General features: G+C 34.9%; 1 protein-coding gene across 1 annotated transcript in view; it reads left to right on the top strand.

Moving 5' to 3' along the window:
- TCERG1 (transcription elongation regulator 1) overlaps nucleotides 1-13,562 on the top strand; it is a 64,827-nt gene that overhangs the window by 27,805 nt on the left and 23,460 nt on the right. The window contains 6 exon segments of the mRNA XM_017872275.1: nucleotides 2,934-3,094; nucleotides 4,913-4,969; nucleotides 5,086-5,152; nucleotides 7,661-7,801; nucleotides 8,612-8,646; nucleotides 8,649-8,695. Coding sequence (XP_017727764.1) covers nucleotides 2,934-3,094; nucleotides 4,913-4,969; nucleotides 5,086-5,152; nucleotides 7,661-7,801; nucleotides 8,612-8,646; nucleotides 8,649-8,695 — 508 coding nt within the window.

Here is a 13,562-nt window from a genome sequence, read left to right on the forward strand (position 1 = left end):
TCTGGCCAAGATCAGTTAAATCAGTAACCCATTTATGCTGAAGGTTGTGCAAATTTTTTGTGTGAAAAAGCAGTAGGATATAAATCCCACAAGCTTAGCATTCCAATAATGGGACACTAGGCATAACCGCATGAAGAGTTGAAAGTAACGGTAATGTATTTCTTTTATTCCCTTTTCATTTATTAACTGGGATGCGTATAGAGAGGTACTTCCCCTTATCACTGTTGGTCACTTAGAGGTACAAATTGTACAGGAAGGGAAGGGCTTAGTAGTTTTCAGAATAATGAGTTGGTTTGAGTGTTATTAATTCATAGATTTAAATATATTTTCTATGTTTTTAATCTATTACAGTTTTTATCCTTATTGATGTTTAAAATTGTCTCCTCTTTGGTCAGGAGAAGCCTCTTGCAGCTGACTCTTTAGGTTTTTTTTGTTACAATCCTCTATAGCTTCCCTGCTTTCTGCTATGACAAGACATTCTAGGCTTATCTTGTATATTTCCTATCTCAGACCTAGATTCAGCCATTTCTCCAGGGGGCCCTTGGCATTTTTGTGGGAAGTGGATAGTTTGCAACTGAATTAGTCATTATTTTTAGACTTCTTTGGTAGACACAGCTGGAAGGTACACACATTCAAAGATACAGCATGAGTTCATAGCATTACTTCCCATTTAGATCTACCTCAAGATTTTTATTGAACCTCATCATCTATCTTCAGTATCTCATTTCTTGCTGAAAATACTGTTTCTCAGTGATAGTGACCTAATTACTCGTTTGCTTTTCTCACACATGTCACTGAGTAACAATACCAAAACTATCACTAACAATATGATTACTGAAGATAGTTTTTGTTGTTGTTATGTTTAGGGCATATCGCTGTAGGAATGCATAATCAAATTACTGTGTTTTAAAGGCACTTGGAATAATTGTTTTCTGTATAATTTCTATATAATTATTCCACTGACTGTTACACAGGCTCATTAAAAAAAAATTATGGAAAATATTTACCTGGTTTCGAAGTTATGAAAACAGTCTGTATTCCAAGAATATATTCCTGGGTTGTGGTTTCTCTGAGTATTGTACATGAAAAGCTGGTAACCAACTCCAAACACCCTCAATTTGGAGCTTCGTGGTCCTCACCAATTTTCAGACTTGGGGTCTGTTCCCACCTCCTCTGTTCTTCAGATGAGATAGTTAGTTATTGATTTTTTATTTTTATTTTTTAAGTGACAGGGTCTTGCTCTGTCACCCAGGCTGGAGTACAGTGGCACGATCATAGCTCACTGCCTCAGCCTCCTGCCTCCTGAATAGGTGGGACTATAGGTGCACACCATCACACCTGGATAATTTAAAATTTTTTATTTTTTGTAGAGATGGAGGATCTCACTTTGTTACCCAGGCAGGTTTCAAACTGCTGGCCTCAAGTGATCCTCCCACTTCAGCATCTCAAAGTGCAGGTGCAAGGAGTATGGGCGTGAGCCACTTTGCCCAACTGATCCATCTTGTAATTCACTGATTGTTTCCTGATGTCTCCATTCTGCTCTTGAGCCAATCCAGTGAAATTTAATTTCAGTTATTTTTAATTTCTAAATTTTCCTTTTGGTTGTTTTTTTGTAGTTTATGTTTCATTACTGAACTCTTTTCATTTATTTTAAGTGTGTTTTTCTTTATCTCAGGGAGGTCTGGTTATTGTTGCTTTAGAGTTTTTGACTATCTTAACATAGGAGGCTTAGTCTGATCATTTCAACTTGTAAGTCACCTTGGACTTGACAATTGTTGAATAACTTGATAATCAGGTCATATAGACTTAGTTTCTATTGGAGTTTTAGCTGCCATGCTACTGCAACCATGCCACTCTGCAACCAGGGATTATGCTCAGGGCAGAGCTACGAGGTGCGTGAAATGGGAGATTTACTCCCTTGCAGTTGTTTCTCTAAATTTTGACTGTCCTCCCTATTGCTTTATGTTTATTCATTAAGACTATACAGAGTCTGAATGTAGTTGTGTTTTGTTTTTTTTCCTTTTTTTCTTTGAGTTTTCTAATTGTAATTAACAGGACCAGTGGGTTGTAGTGGGTTGTAGTGTACGATGCCCTAGTGCAATTGGTACTTTACTCCTTTTTTTTTTTTTTTTTTTTTTTTTTGTCTGAAACTGGGTCTCACTTTGTTGCTCAGGCTGGAGCACAGTGGTGTGATCACAGCTCACTGCAGCCTTGACCTCCCGGGCTCAGGTGATCCTCCCTCCTCAGCCCTAAGTAGCTGGTGCAACCACATCCAAGCTCATGCAATCACATCCAGCTAATTTTTTTAATTAATATTTTTTGTAGAGATGTGGTTTCACTATGTTGCCTAGGCTGGTCTCAAACTCCCGAGCTCAAGTGATCCTCCTGCTTTGGCCTCCCAAAGTGTTAGAATTACAGGCCTGAGCCACCGTGCTGGGCCTTCCCTTTACTTTTTATTTTAGATATAATTAGATCTTAAAGTCTTCATAGAATGTTGCATTTGAGTTTGTAGTTTTGGTTTGTTAAGAAATATTAAGAACTATAGTAGGTAGGCTGCTATGTCTGTTCTTTAGCTTTAGAACTGCTTAATAGTATTATTGTTGCTATTAAACTCATTCTTTTTGATAGTTTAAAATTTAGTACTCTCAAATTGAGTGTGCAAAACCAAATTCCTAAGCATTCTAATCCCTGATCACAAATTGCTTTGCATTTCTTGATTTTCTCATTTAATATGTTGATCTGTTATTTTTACTTGAGTCGTTCAGTTATCTTGTAAAAACCACGTTTGGTTCTCTGTAAATAACTATTGGTAATAAGAACATGTCGTTCTTCAGTACCCTCATCTCCCCACTTGTAACAGGCTGAAAGTAGAAGTCCTAGCTATAAAATATGTTCTGTAACATAAGAGAATGATATTTTGAATCAATTCTTAGGTGTGTTGTTTGGACCGGTGATGAGCGGGTCTTCTTTTATAATCCCACCACTCGTCTTTCTATGTGGGACCGGCCTGATGATCTGATTGGCAGAGCAGATGTTGACAAAATTATTCAGGAGCCCCCTCATAAAAAAGGAATGGAAGAATTGAAGAAACTAAGTAAGTTTTAAATTAGGAATTTATCCACTGATTTTAACATTCTTTTATATTTTGATAGAAAATGTGGAGGTCATTTAGAAACCCTTTATTTTTCAAAGAATATAAGGAGTGTTAGAAAAAATAGACTGCTATCCTAGTTTGAGTGAAATAATAGAGATTAAAAATATGGAGAGAATTTGGATAAGACTGTGCTTTGTAAAATATGTGTGTCTTTAATTTATTGTCCTACTCAAGATTTTCAGTTAGTCCAAGATATGGTTGGTAGTGTTGCTGCTTGCTTAGTGCTTATCAGTACTACTAAAATGCTCCTCAGTGGACCTTTTAGCACCTTTTGTGACTAGTAATATATTTCTTGAAATAATACAGTACAAATTTTAAAAAAATACAAAATCTCAGTCTTTTGAATTAGATGGTAAGCCCCTTATATTCCTGAGACTAGACACCTAAACCTTACTGAGAGAGTATCTTTATTTTTTTTTTTTTTTTTTTTTTTTTTTTTTTTTTTNGCATGTGTGATCAGAAAGTAAACGACAGTGGACATCTCTCTTTGTGCCACAGAGAAAGATTTGGAGACACAGAGTAAAAGGATCAAGGTGCTGCATTATAAGAAATATTAAAAAGACAGTGTATACAGAAAGCATAATAATATGTGAAATAAAGCCAAGACTCAGGTTCAGCAGACTAGTAAATTGCCCATCAGGCCAGCTAGCATGAAATAGATCTGCACAGGTGAGGAAATGTGTTACTGCTGATTTTATTTTATTTTTTTATTTATTTTATTTTTTTTTTTTTTTTTATTTGAGACGGAGTCTCGCTCTGTCGGCCCGGCTGGAGTGCAGTGACGTGATCTCCACTCACTGCAAGCTCCACCCCCCAGGTTCACGCCATTCTCCTGCCTCAGCCTCCTGTGTAGCTGGGACTACAGGCGCCCGCCACCGCGCCCAGCTAATTTTTTGTATTTTTAGTAGAGATGGGGTTTCACAGTGTGAGCCAGGATGGTCTTGATCTCCTGACCTCGTAATCTGCCCGTCTCGGCCTCCCAAAGTGCTGGGATTACAGGCGTGAGCCACCGCGCCCGGCAGAGATTATCTTTTAATCTACCTCATATTCAGAGGGCATTCCAATATATTGAGTACAACTATTTGTACGTAATTTTTGTTGTATATTTCTTATTGGTAATTTGCCCTTGTATTGATATGATTGTGTTTTATAGAACTGTGGCCCCAAGTGGTATAGAAGCAAGATAAATGAATTATTTACTACTTCTAATGAAATAAATCCTAATGTGTATCCTTTATAGTCATTGAGACATTTTCATGCATTATATGTATGCTGAATTATAAGTAATTTCTGAATCAGTACAACTTTGCCTGTCTAGTGCTGAAGGTAGTAGGCTCACCCTCAGCAATACTTGTTTTATAGCTATGATAATAATACTTTATAGCTATGGTATTGAATCATGTTGGAACAATATGTGATTTGCTTTTGTTTTTCATGAATTTGTTTTTAAATATTTGATTCATTCATTTGATAAATACATTAACATGCATTGTTAAAAGGTACTATAAATCCTGAATCAAGAAAGCTTTATTTTATATATTTGTAAATTTAAGGTTTAGGCAAGAAGCATTTCAAAATGAATTGAATTTAATGTAAAGGGAGGATAGAGGAAGTATAGAATTATGCTTTAATGGTTTATAAAGGGATGAATATTAAGAGGTGATTAAGAGGTGTTATATAAACAGTAATTTTTAAAAAGAAAAGTTTGTGGAATATATGCATATGACTTTGTAACAATATTTGAAATATTTCTGCCAGGGCACCCAACTCCAACAATGCTGTCGATCCAAAAGTGGCAATTCTCTATGAGTGCAAGTGAGTGAACTAACTATAAATTGCAGCTTCTTTTTAATACTATTAAAGCAAGTGTTCTGGTAGTGATTAGCAGAAGGATCCATGCCTAAATATTTTAATTAAATTTTGTCTTATAGTTAAAGAGGAACAAGAATTAATGGAAGAAATTAATGAAGATGAGCCTGTTAAAGCAAAAAAACGGAAGTAAGTAATACATACAATTTGATTGAGGTAGATTATATCTTTTAAAAGTTGATTTGGTAATAATTTGTGATTGGAAGGGACAGGTAATGTGAATGTTGTTAGGAGACATGATTGCTCTCTCAGGCCTGATAGTAAATAGCTTTGTTTTTCCTTGTAGAAAATGTGTCCCTTTTTTTGCTAGATTTGTAAAAGATTTGGGTATTCATATATGTATTATGAAGCCAAATGATAGTTTTGGAATTAATCCTTTTGGAAATTTATTAGTTCTCAATTTTATAAAAAGTTAGTTTCCTCCCTCATTTAGACCCCAGTAGATACCATTCCAGAGATCTCATAAAGACAGACACAGAATTCTCCCTCTGTATATGGTTATCTTGTGACTTACCTAGTTCTTGAGTCTGGGTCATTACTACTTGGTGAGGAGTGAACCCATAAGCTTAGGAAGTGCTCTGCGAGAAAGAGACTGCTAAGAAGTAGAGGCATTAGCTTGGCCAGTGCTCTAGAGTTGGGTAAAATGTAAATGTTATGGCGGGGGGAAGGATGGGGTAGAGGGTATGCATGTATGGGGAATGGGACCATTATTTAGCAGCAAAAAGGAAAGTTTGAAGACATTAACAGGAACTGGTTAATCGTAGTCCTTATCTGAAAAGGACAGATTGAATGCAGCCAAATTATGGCAAATAAATCAGTAAGACAACCCTATAAAGGGTAGTTCTTTTTAAAAACATTTCTTTATTGGAAACAACATAAAAGATATGAAAGAATCACTCATAATTTATCAGCGTAACATAGAGCTATTCTGATTTTGCAATTGACTTTTAGTTCTTGACCAAATGTAATTTTTATTAGTTGTAATTAACTGATTTTGTGCTTTTTTAAAACAAAAAATACCTAGAATAAGACATCTGTTTGGTTAATTATTATAAATGACTGTATTCATTCTGTTTATGTACCATTATTTTGGATGTTCCTACGATGTTAAACTTTTAGGTTGTTTTTAATTGTTTGTTCTTATAGACAACTCTGTAAGGTTTTTAACTGCTTTTATCAGGAGAATGTCAAAGAAGTCCTTTATGTGGATTGCCCGAGCTTCTCTATTTAGGTACAAAGCTAAAAGCCTATTTTTCCTGGCTTAGTTTTTCTTTTATTTCCTTTATTGAGATAGATAGTGATAGTTTGTATTGTGACATTTTCATTTAGTATAGTTCTATAAAGGTTATTTGTTTTCATTAGTTATTATATTTCTTGGATGTCTTTTAACTCTTTAACTATTTAAATAGTTTTAAAATTATTATTATAAGAGGGTATATTGTTTGGCAAATTGCTTTTACCTGTTTGTTTTGTGCATATCTTAGGTCACAGACTATCTCGCTAAGTTCCTGCAGGTCACGGACTATGTCTTCTATTTCTTTTGATTCATTCCCTAAGTTGCTAAGTACCTCTCACTTGCATTTGTGGGTTAGCCTTAATTCCATTTAAGTCTCCGGGGCTACCTACAGTTCCCTGTATAGCATGCTTTTGAATTTCCACATGTTCTGTTGTCCTGATTCCATTAAGTTTGTATAGGGAATAAGAGCCAATTTTAAAAATATGCTTAGCAGATCATATTTAAGAAGGAAGATCTGCTGAAATATACACCCAGATATTATTGAATTACATACTTTTTTGGATTATTTACATGAATGGGCCTTTTTCATAGTGCATATGTTTGAGAGGTGCCATGATTCCATGTTTACAATTTCCCTTGAGTACCACACAGAAACAAGGTTGCCCTTACCCCTGAGGTGCATTTTTGGAGGAACAAGAAGTAGTTTAGTCATTGATGAACAGTTCTAATTCCACCTAACTACTCCTGGGCCCATGTTGCTCTCTGGGACCTGTCCTTCAACTTAAATCTCAACTTATCACCCAGAAAGTGAGTAATAAAAAGTCAGGTAGGTAAGGTATATATCTTACATATTCACTTGGCCAAGATTGCAGATATTTTAGTTTTATTTTTAAAATAAATGTTTGAGATTACTAAAACATAATACCACTTAATACCAATTTTTATTAGATTTTACAAAATATGTATTTATAATGTAAAACATTTTGGAAAATACTGTTTTTTCTATATTTCAAGAACTAAAAAAATTATATTCTGTGCTGTTTGATTCTGACACATGGAGGTTTGCTGCGGGGTTAAATTTTTTTTTTTTTTTTTTTTTTTTTTAAGTAAGGTTGTTCCCTTTTTATGTTGTTAACCAGTGTCAGGGAGAGACAGCACATTAAAGGTGTATTTTTTTTCCTAATAATGTAGCCGTTGTAAATCATTAGAAGCCCATTTTAATTTTGTTATGAAAGTTGTTTATCCCTTAGAGTTCATTTGAAATCTTCAACATAATTTGTTTTTGCCAAAAATATGCTGCTCAGTAGTGAGTCTTGAAAATTCCTTTGATTTTAAGATTTCTAATAAGATCTGAGAATTAATATTTTGTCAGTTGATGTCTTATATTTTATTTTTTATAGGAGAGATGATAATAAAGACATTGACTCAGAGAAAGAAGCGGCCATGGAAGCTGAAATTAAAGCTGCCCGAGAAAGGGCCATTGTCCCTCTGGAGGCTCGAATGAAGCAGTTCAAGGACATGCTGCTAGAGAGAGGGGTCAGAAAACAATCTTTGGGGGAGATATTTCTGTTTTGTATAAGTAATATAAATATGTCTTGCTAAAAGGTCAAACCTAAGGTTAGTGCTCATGTTATGGGGGGGGATAAGGGGATTTTTAAAATTACTGTACATTTTTTGCAACAGCCTTTTTCTTGGCTAATCTTATCATATTTAACTAAATGCCATTTTACTGTCCTTTTAAGTACAAATAACACTTAACATTTTTTGGGTCATTAAATTGTGGTGAGTAATATAAGACGAGTATTAACATTACAGAATGGCGGACTGCTTGGGATAGGTAAGGTATATATGATTATTCTTCCTTTAATATCTTCAGAATGGCTTTTGTTAAAGGAGAACTGATACTTTGTGATATTATTATCTGCAATTTAATTGAGAAGGGATTTCAACTATTTGATTATATTCACAGATTCATTTGAATAAGTAAAATTGTTCAATTTTAAATCAGAACATTGTTCACAAGATTGGAGCAAGCATGAGAAATCAAAATACAAATCTTCAAGGCTTTTTCTGATGTACTGATTTTTAAAATGTCACACAGTAGTGGTTATTTTAATGAGCAATTAAGTGTGTGTTATTTCTATATAATATAGGAATGTTCAGAGCCAATTAGTGTAGAAATTTGCTATTGCTAGCCTCCCACTGCTTGTCATTTATTAGTGATGGAAACTTCAGTATGGTTTTATGTCTCCTTTATAAACAGATATCCTGTAGATTTCAAGCAAAATTATGACCTTTATATTTATAGAGCAAACTTAATTATGAGGCAATACATTTTATTTTAAAGGTGTCTGCTTTTCAACATGGGAGAAGGAGTTGCACAAGATAGTTTTGATCCCCGGTACTTACTTCTCAATCCTAAAGAGAGAAAACAGGTAAAAGGAAAATGGCATTAACTAAGAATGTATATCTCTTGCCAACATAGTTTTTAAATTATGAGGAATAAAGTACCATCCCTTTTTTTTCTGATACAGCATTCAAAAACATAGTCTTGCATCTTAGAACATACTGTGTGTCTATGTGTGGACATTTCTACCTGAAAATTCTTGGGCATTTTTGTCCTTATGCCTCAAACACTGAGGTTATGTGTAGTATGGTTTTAAAATTGATTTCAAATGCATTTACTAATTTGCTTTTTTGGGCCAATGATGCAAATTTAGAGTAGAAAAATAGCAAAATACAGATGAATATAAAGGAGAAAAAATGCCACTGTAATCCCATCCAATAGATATGACTACCATTGAACACTGGTTTATTGAATACCGAACAGCCTTCTTGACCATTATGTGTCAGATTTACATATATGTGTGTGTGTGTGTGTGTGTGTCCTGTAGATAGTACTTGAACATAAGTTTATGTCTCATACACAACTACACATACAAAGTCCACATCTAAGTAGCATCTGTTAAAATACCTGTTTTCATCATAAACTCAGAAAAACAGGGTCCCTGTTGAATTAGTGTTGCTTTTTATTCCCATGATGATTCAGTGACATATCATTTCATGGTTGCCTCTTCTAAAGCATTGCACACTTCCAACTTACTTAATTTCTGAATTACCTGAACTATCCTGACACTGATCTCCATAAAATGGTGAGTATGTGGAACCATTTGCTGTAGTGCTGTTAAGCTGTAAGATTTCATTTGGTAACAGTAGTGCCCATCTTTGATATTTTTACTGTAACAATTGGAATAATTCTTCACACGGCGTGTGCCATTATGCATGTAAGTCTAATCGTGGACTTGATTGAAGGGAGAAAATTTACAATGTGCCAGATAAGTATTTTAGTACTTGGAATAGAAAGACATAACTTCCTTAATGTATTTGCATCTGCATTTTAAGCTTTGTGTCTTTTTTAAAAAACAAAAAAACTCTGTGCGTTTTTTATTCTCATTTCAGTTTATGGCCCTATCAAAATTTATAATTAGCCTTGATTCCTTACTTTTCCCACTGCCCTTTTACAGTCTTATCAGCAAATCTATAATCTACCTTCAAAAAATTTTCAAAATCTCACCTTTTGTTAATCATTTCCCCCATTAACACCCTAATCCAAGCCACCATAAACAGCTCTTATCATCTGTGTAGCCTATTGTTGATCTCCTTCATTCCATCTGTTCTTGTTCCTCTTTAGTCAAGTTCTTTTTCCACACAGCAGCCGTACTAATTTTAAAGTTTAAGTGATATTAAATTAAGTCACTGCTCCCTTGCTTAAAACTGTCTAGTGCTTTCCATTTCATTGAGGATAAAATTGAAGCTCTTTTCATGGTCTCTAATATTCTACATATACTTATCCCTGTATACCTCTCGAAGGTCTTTTTTAGTGTTTGTTGATTATAGCCACACTGGCCCTGATACTACTTGAACAAGCCAGTCATTCTGGTATTTGCTATTCCTTCTGCCTGAAATGTTTTTCCTCCAGGTGTTAGCATAGCCAGCTTCATTTCATTAAGGTACTTGTCCAAGTGCCTTCTAATCAATCTAAGTATTATCTTTTTGCTTTTTCTAATTTCTTTATTGTGCTCATGGCTCTAATTATATAAAATTGTGTTTTTATTATCTGTCTCCTCCTGCAAAATATAAATTGTATGAGGATAGAAACTTTGTCTTCATTGCTTTATTTGTGGTGCCTGGAACAATGCCTAATCTAAATATCTCTGAAGACTTTAAAACTTTTATGACATATTCCTCCTGGTACTGAGTGTTATAGTGAAATTATAAGTAACATATTGAGAGCTATAGTTCTTCCCAATTTTTGAAGCATTCTATGAGCTGATGGTGCTATCTCCTTAATAGAAGTACATTTGAGAAGAGAAAATATTCTTCTAGTGTTCTGTTTTCAATAAAATCTGTAGTTAAAAGTTCTCATGCCATTTATTTATTTGTTTATTTATTTTATGTATTTATTTATTTAGAGGTGGAGTCTTGCTCTGTTGCCCAGACTGGAGTGCAGTGGCGCCATCTCATCTTACTGCAACCTCTGCCTCTTGGGGTTCAAGTGATCCTCCCACTTTAGCCTCCCAAGTAGCTGGGATTACAAGCGTGCACCACCATGGCTGGCTAATTTTTGTATCTTTAGTAGAGACAGAATTTCACCATGTTGGCCAGGCTGGTCTCGAACACCTGACCTCAAGTAATCCACCTGCCTGGGCTCACATGCCTTTTAAATAGAATTCTTCTTTCAATAATCAGAATGTAAGAACTGAGAAGTAGTAGTAGTTAACATTCGGCATTTAAAAATAAACACGTTTTTTGAATACTTGGTTTTATTATTTGCATAAGAGTATAAAGTGAACAACCAGAAAGGTGCTAAGTTACACATTACACATTTGCACTTTGTAATTTCATGTTTGCAGTTTGTGCTTTGATTTAGAAAACACTAGTAACTTCACTGGAAATGCCTCGTAATATAAAATTATATTTCAGTTGTCCTTTTCTAGCTATTTGTAGATTTATGCACGTTCTATATCATTATAAAAGATGTATTTTATATAATTGTAACCATAAATTTTAACTTAGAATTTTCCTTTGATAAAGAAAGGTCACTTAAGGGGTCTGAAATGTTTTTATTTGTTATGACAAATTTTAATTGAAAACATTTTCCACAAAACTAGACCATTGCCATATAGGTGCTACTAGGTTCTGACATAGATAGTAGTTATGCTAATAACACTTTAAAATAAGTTCTCTCTTATTTCAAAATAAACATTTTAAAAGCTTTTCCTCTAAGAACTGGAAGAAGACAAGACAGGATACCCCCTCTCACCACTCTTACTCAACATAGTACTGGAAGTCTTAGCTAGAGCAGTTAGGTAAGATAAAGAAATGGAGGGTATCTAAATTGGAAAGGAAGAAGTCAACTTGTTTCTTTTTGCAGATGACAGGATCTTACATATAGAAAAACCTAAAGATGCTACCAAAAATCTCTTAGAACTGATAAATTCAGTCTGGGCGTGGAGGCTCATGTAATCTCAGCACTTTAGGAGGCCAAGGCAGGTGGATCACTTGAGGTCAGGAGTTCAAGACCAGCCTGGCCAACATGGCAAAACCTCATCTCTACTAAAATATCTATACTAAAATAGAAAATTAGCCAGGCATGGTGGCGCATGCCTTTCATCCCAGCTACTTAGGTGGCTGAGGCACAAGAATAGCTTGAATTCAGGAAATGGAGGTTGCAGTGAACCGAGATTGTGCCATTGCACTCCACCCTGGGTGACAGCAAGACAGTCTCAAAAAAAAAAAAAAAAACAAAAAAAATTGCTAAACTGGATTCAATAAAATCACAGGATACTAAATATCCAATACAATAGTGTTTCTGTACACAGTGAACTAGCCAAAAAAGAAATCAGGAAAGCAATCCCATTTACAGTAGTACCAAATAAATAAGATAACTAAGAATAAATTTAACCAAACAGGTGAAAGACCCCCATAAGGAAAACTATAAGACCCTGATGAAAGTAACTGAACAGGATACAAAGGGAAAGACATCCCAAGCTCATGGATCAGAGTAATTAATATTGTTAAAGTGGCAGTACTCCCCAAAGCAATCTACAGATTCAGTGCAGTCTCTATCAAAATACGAGTGACTTTCTAAACAATGTCACCGGAAGAAAAAAATCTGGCTAGGCAAGGTGGCTCACGCCTGTAATCCTACCACTTTAGAAAACCAAGGCAGGAGATCACTTGAGGCCAGGAGTTTGAGACTGTCATAGCGAGATTTCTCTACAAAAAAATACAAGCAGTAGCCGGGTGTGGTATTGTGCACCTGTAGTCCAAGCTGCTTGGGAGGCTAAGGTGTGAGGATCACTTGATCCAGGAATTTGAGGTTACAGTGAGCTATGACTGCTACTGCACTCCAGTGAGGGCAACAGAATGAGAGACCCTGTTTCCAAAAAAAAAAAAAATCCTAAAATTTTTGTGAAACCAAAAAAGACTTAAAATAGCCAAAGCAACCCCAAGCAAAAAGAACAAAGCTGGAGGTATCGTAGTACCAGACTTCAAAATGTGCTAGAAAGCTGTAGTAACTAAAACAGTATGGTACTGTCATGAAAACACACAGACCAAAGGAACAGAATAGAGAACTCAGAAATTAATCCATATATTTATAACCAACTTATTTTGACAAAGGTGCCAAGAACACTCACTGTGGAAAAAACCGTCTCTTCAATAAGTGATATTGGGAAAACTGGAAATCTATATGCAGAAGAAATGAAATTAGAACCCCACCTCTTACCGTATTTAAAGATCAACTCAAAATAGATCAAAGACCTAATTATATGAACTGAAATGATAAAACTACTAGAAAAAACCATCGAGGAAATGATTCCAGACATTGGTTGGGAAAAGATTTTACAAATAAGACCTTAAAAGCACAAGCAAGAATAATCAAATGGGGTTATATCAAAACAATTCTCCATAGCAAGGGAAACAACAGTGAAGACATCCTACAGAATGGGAGAAAATATTTGCTAACTACTTATCTGACAGGGAATTAAATGTCCAAAATGTACAAGGAACTCAGTCATCTCAACAGAAAAAAAAAATCTTAACAAATGGGCAGATGATCTGAACAGACATTTCTCAAAACATGCAAATGGCCAATAAATATATGGAAAAATGCTCAACATCACTAATCATCGGGGAAATGCAAATCAAAACAGCAGTGAGGTGTCTCACTCCAGTTAGGAAGGCTTATATAAAAGAGGAAAAAATAACAAATACTGGCAGGGATACTCAGAAAAGGGA

This window comes from Rhinopithecus bieti, unplaced genomic scaffold, assembly GCF_001698545.2.
Source record: "Rhinopithecus bieti isolate Rb0 unplaced genomic scaffold, ASM169854v2 scaffold_757, whole genome shotgun sequence".
Lineage (NCBI taxonomy): Eukaryota > Metazoa > Chordata > Mammalia > Primates > Cercopithecidae > Rhinopithecus > Rhinopithecus bieti.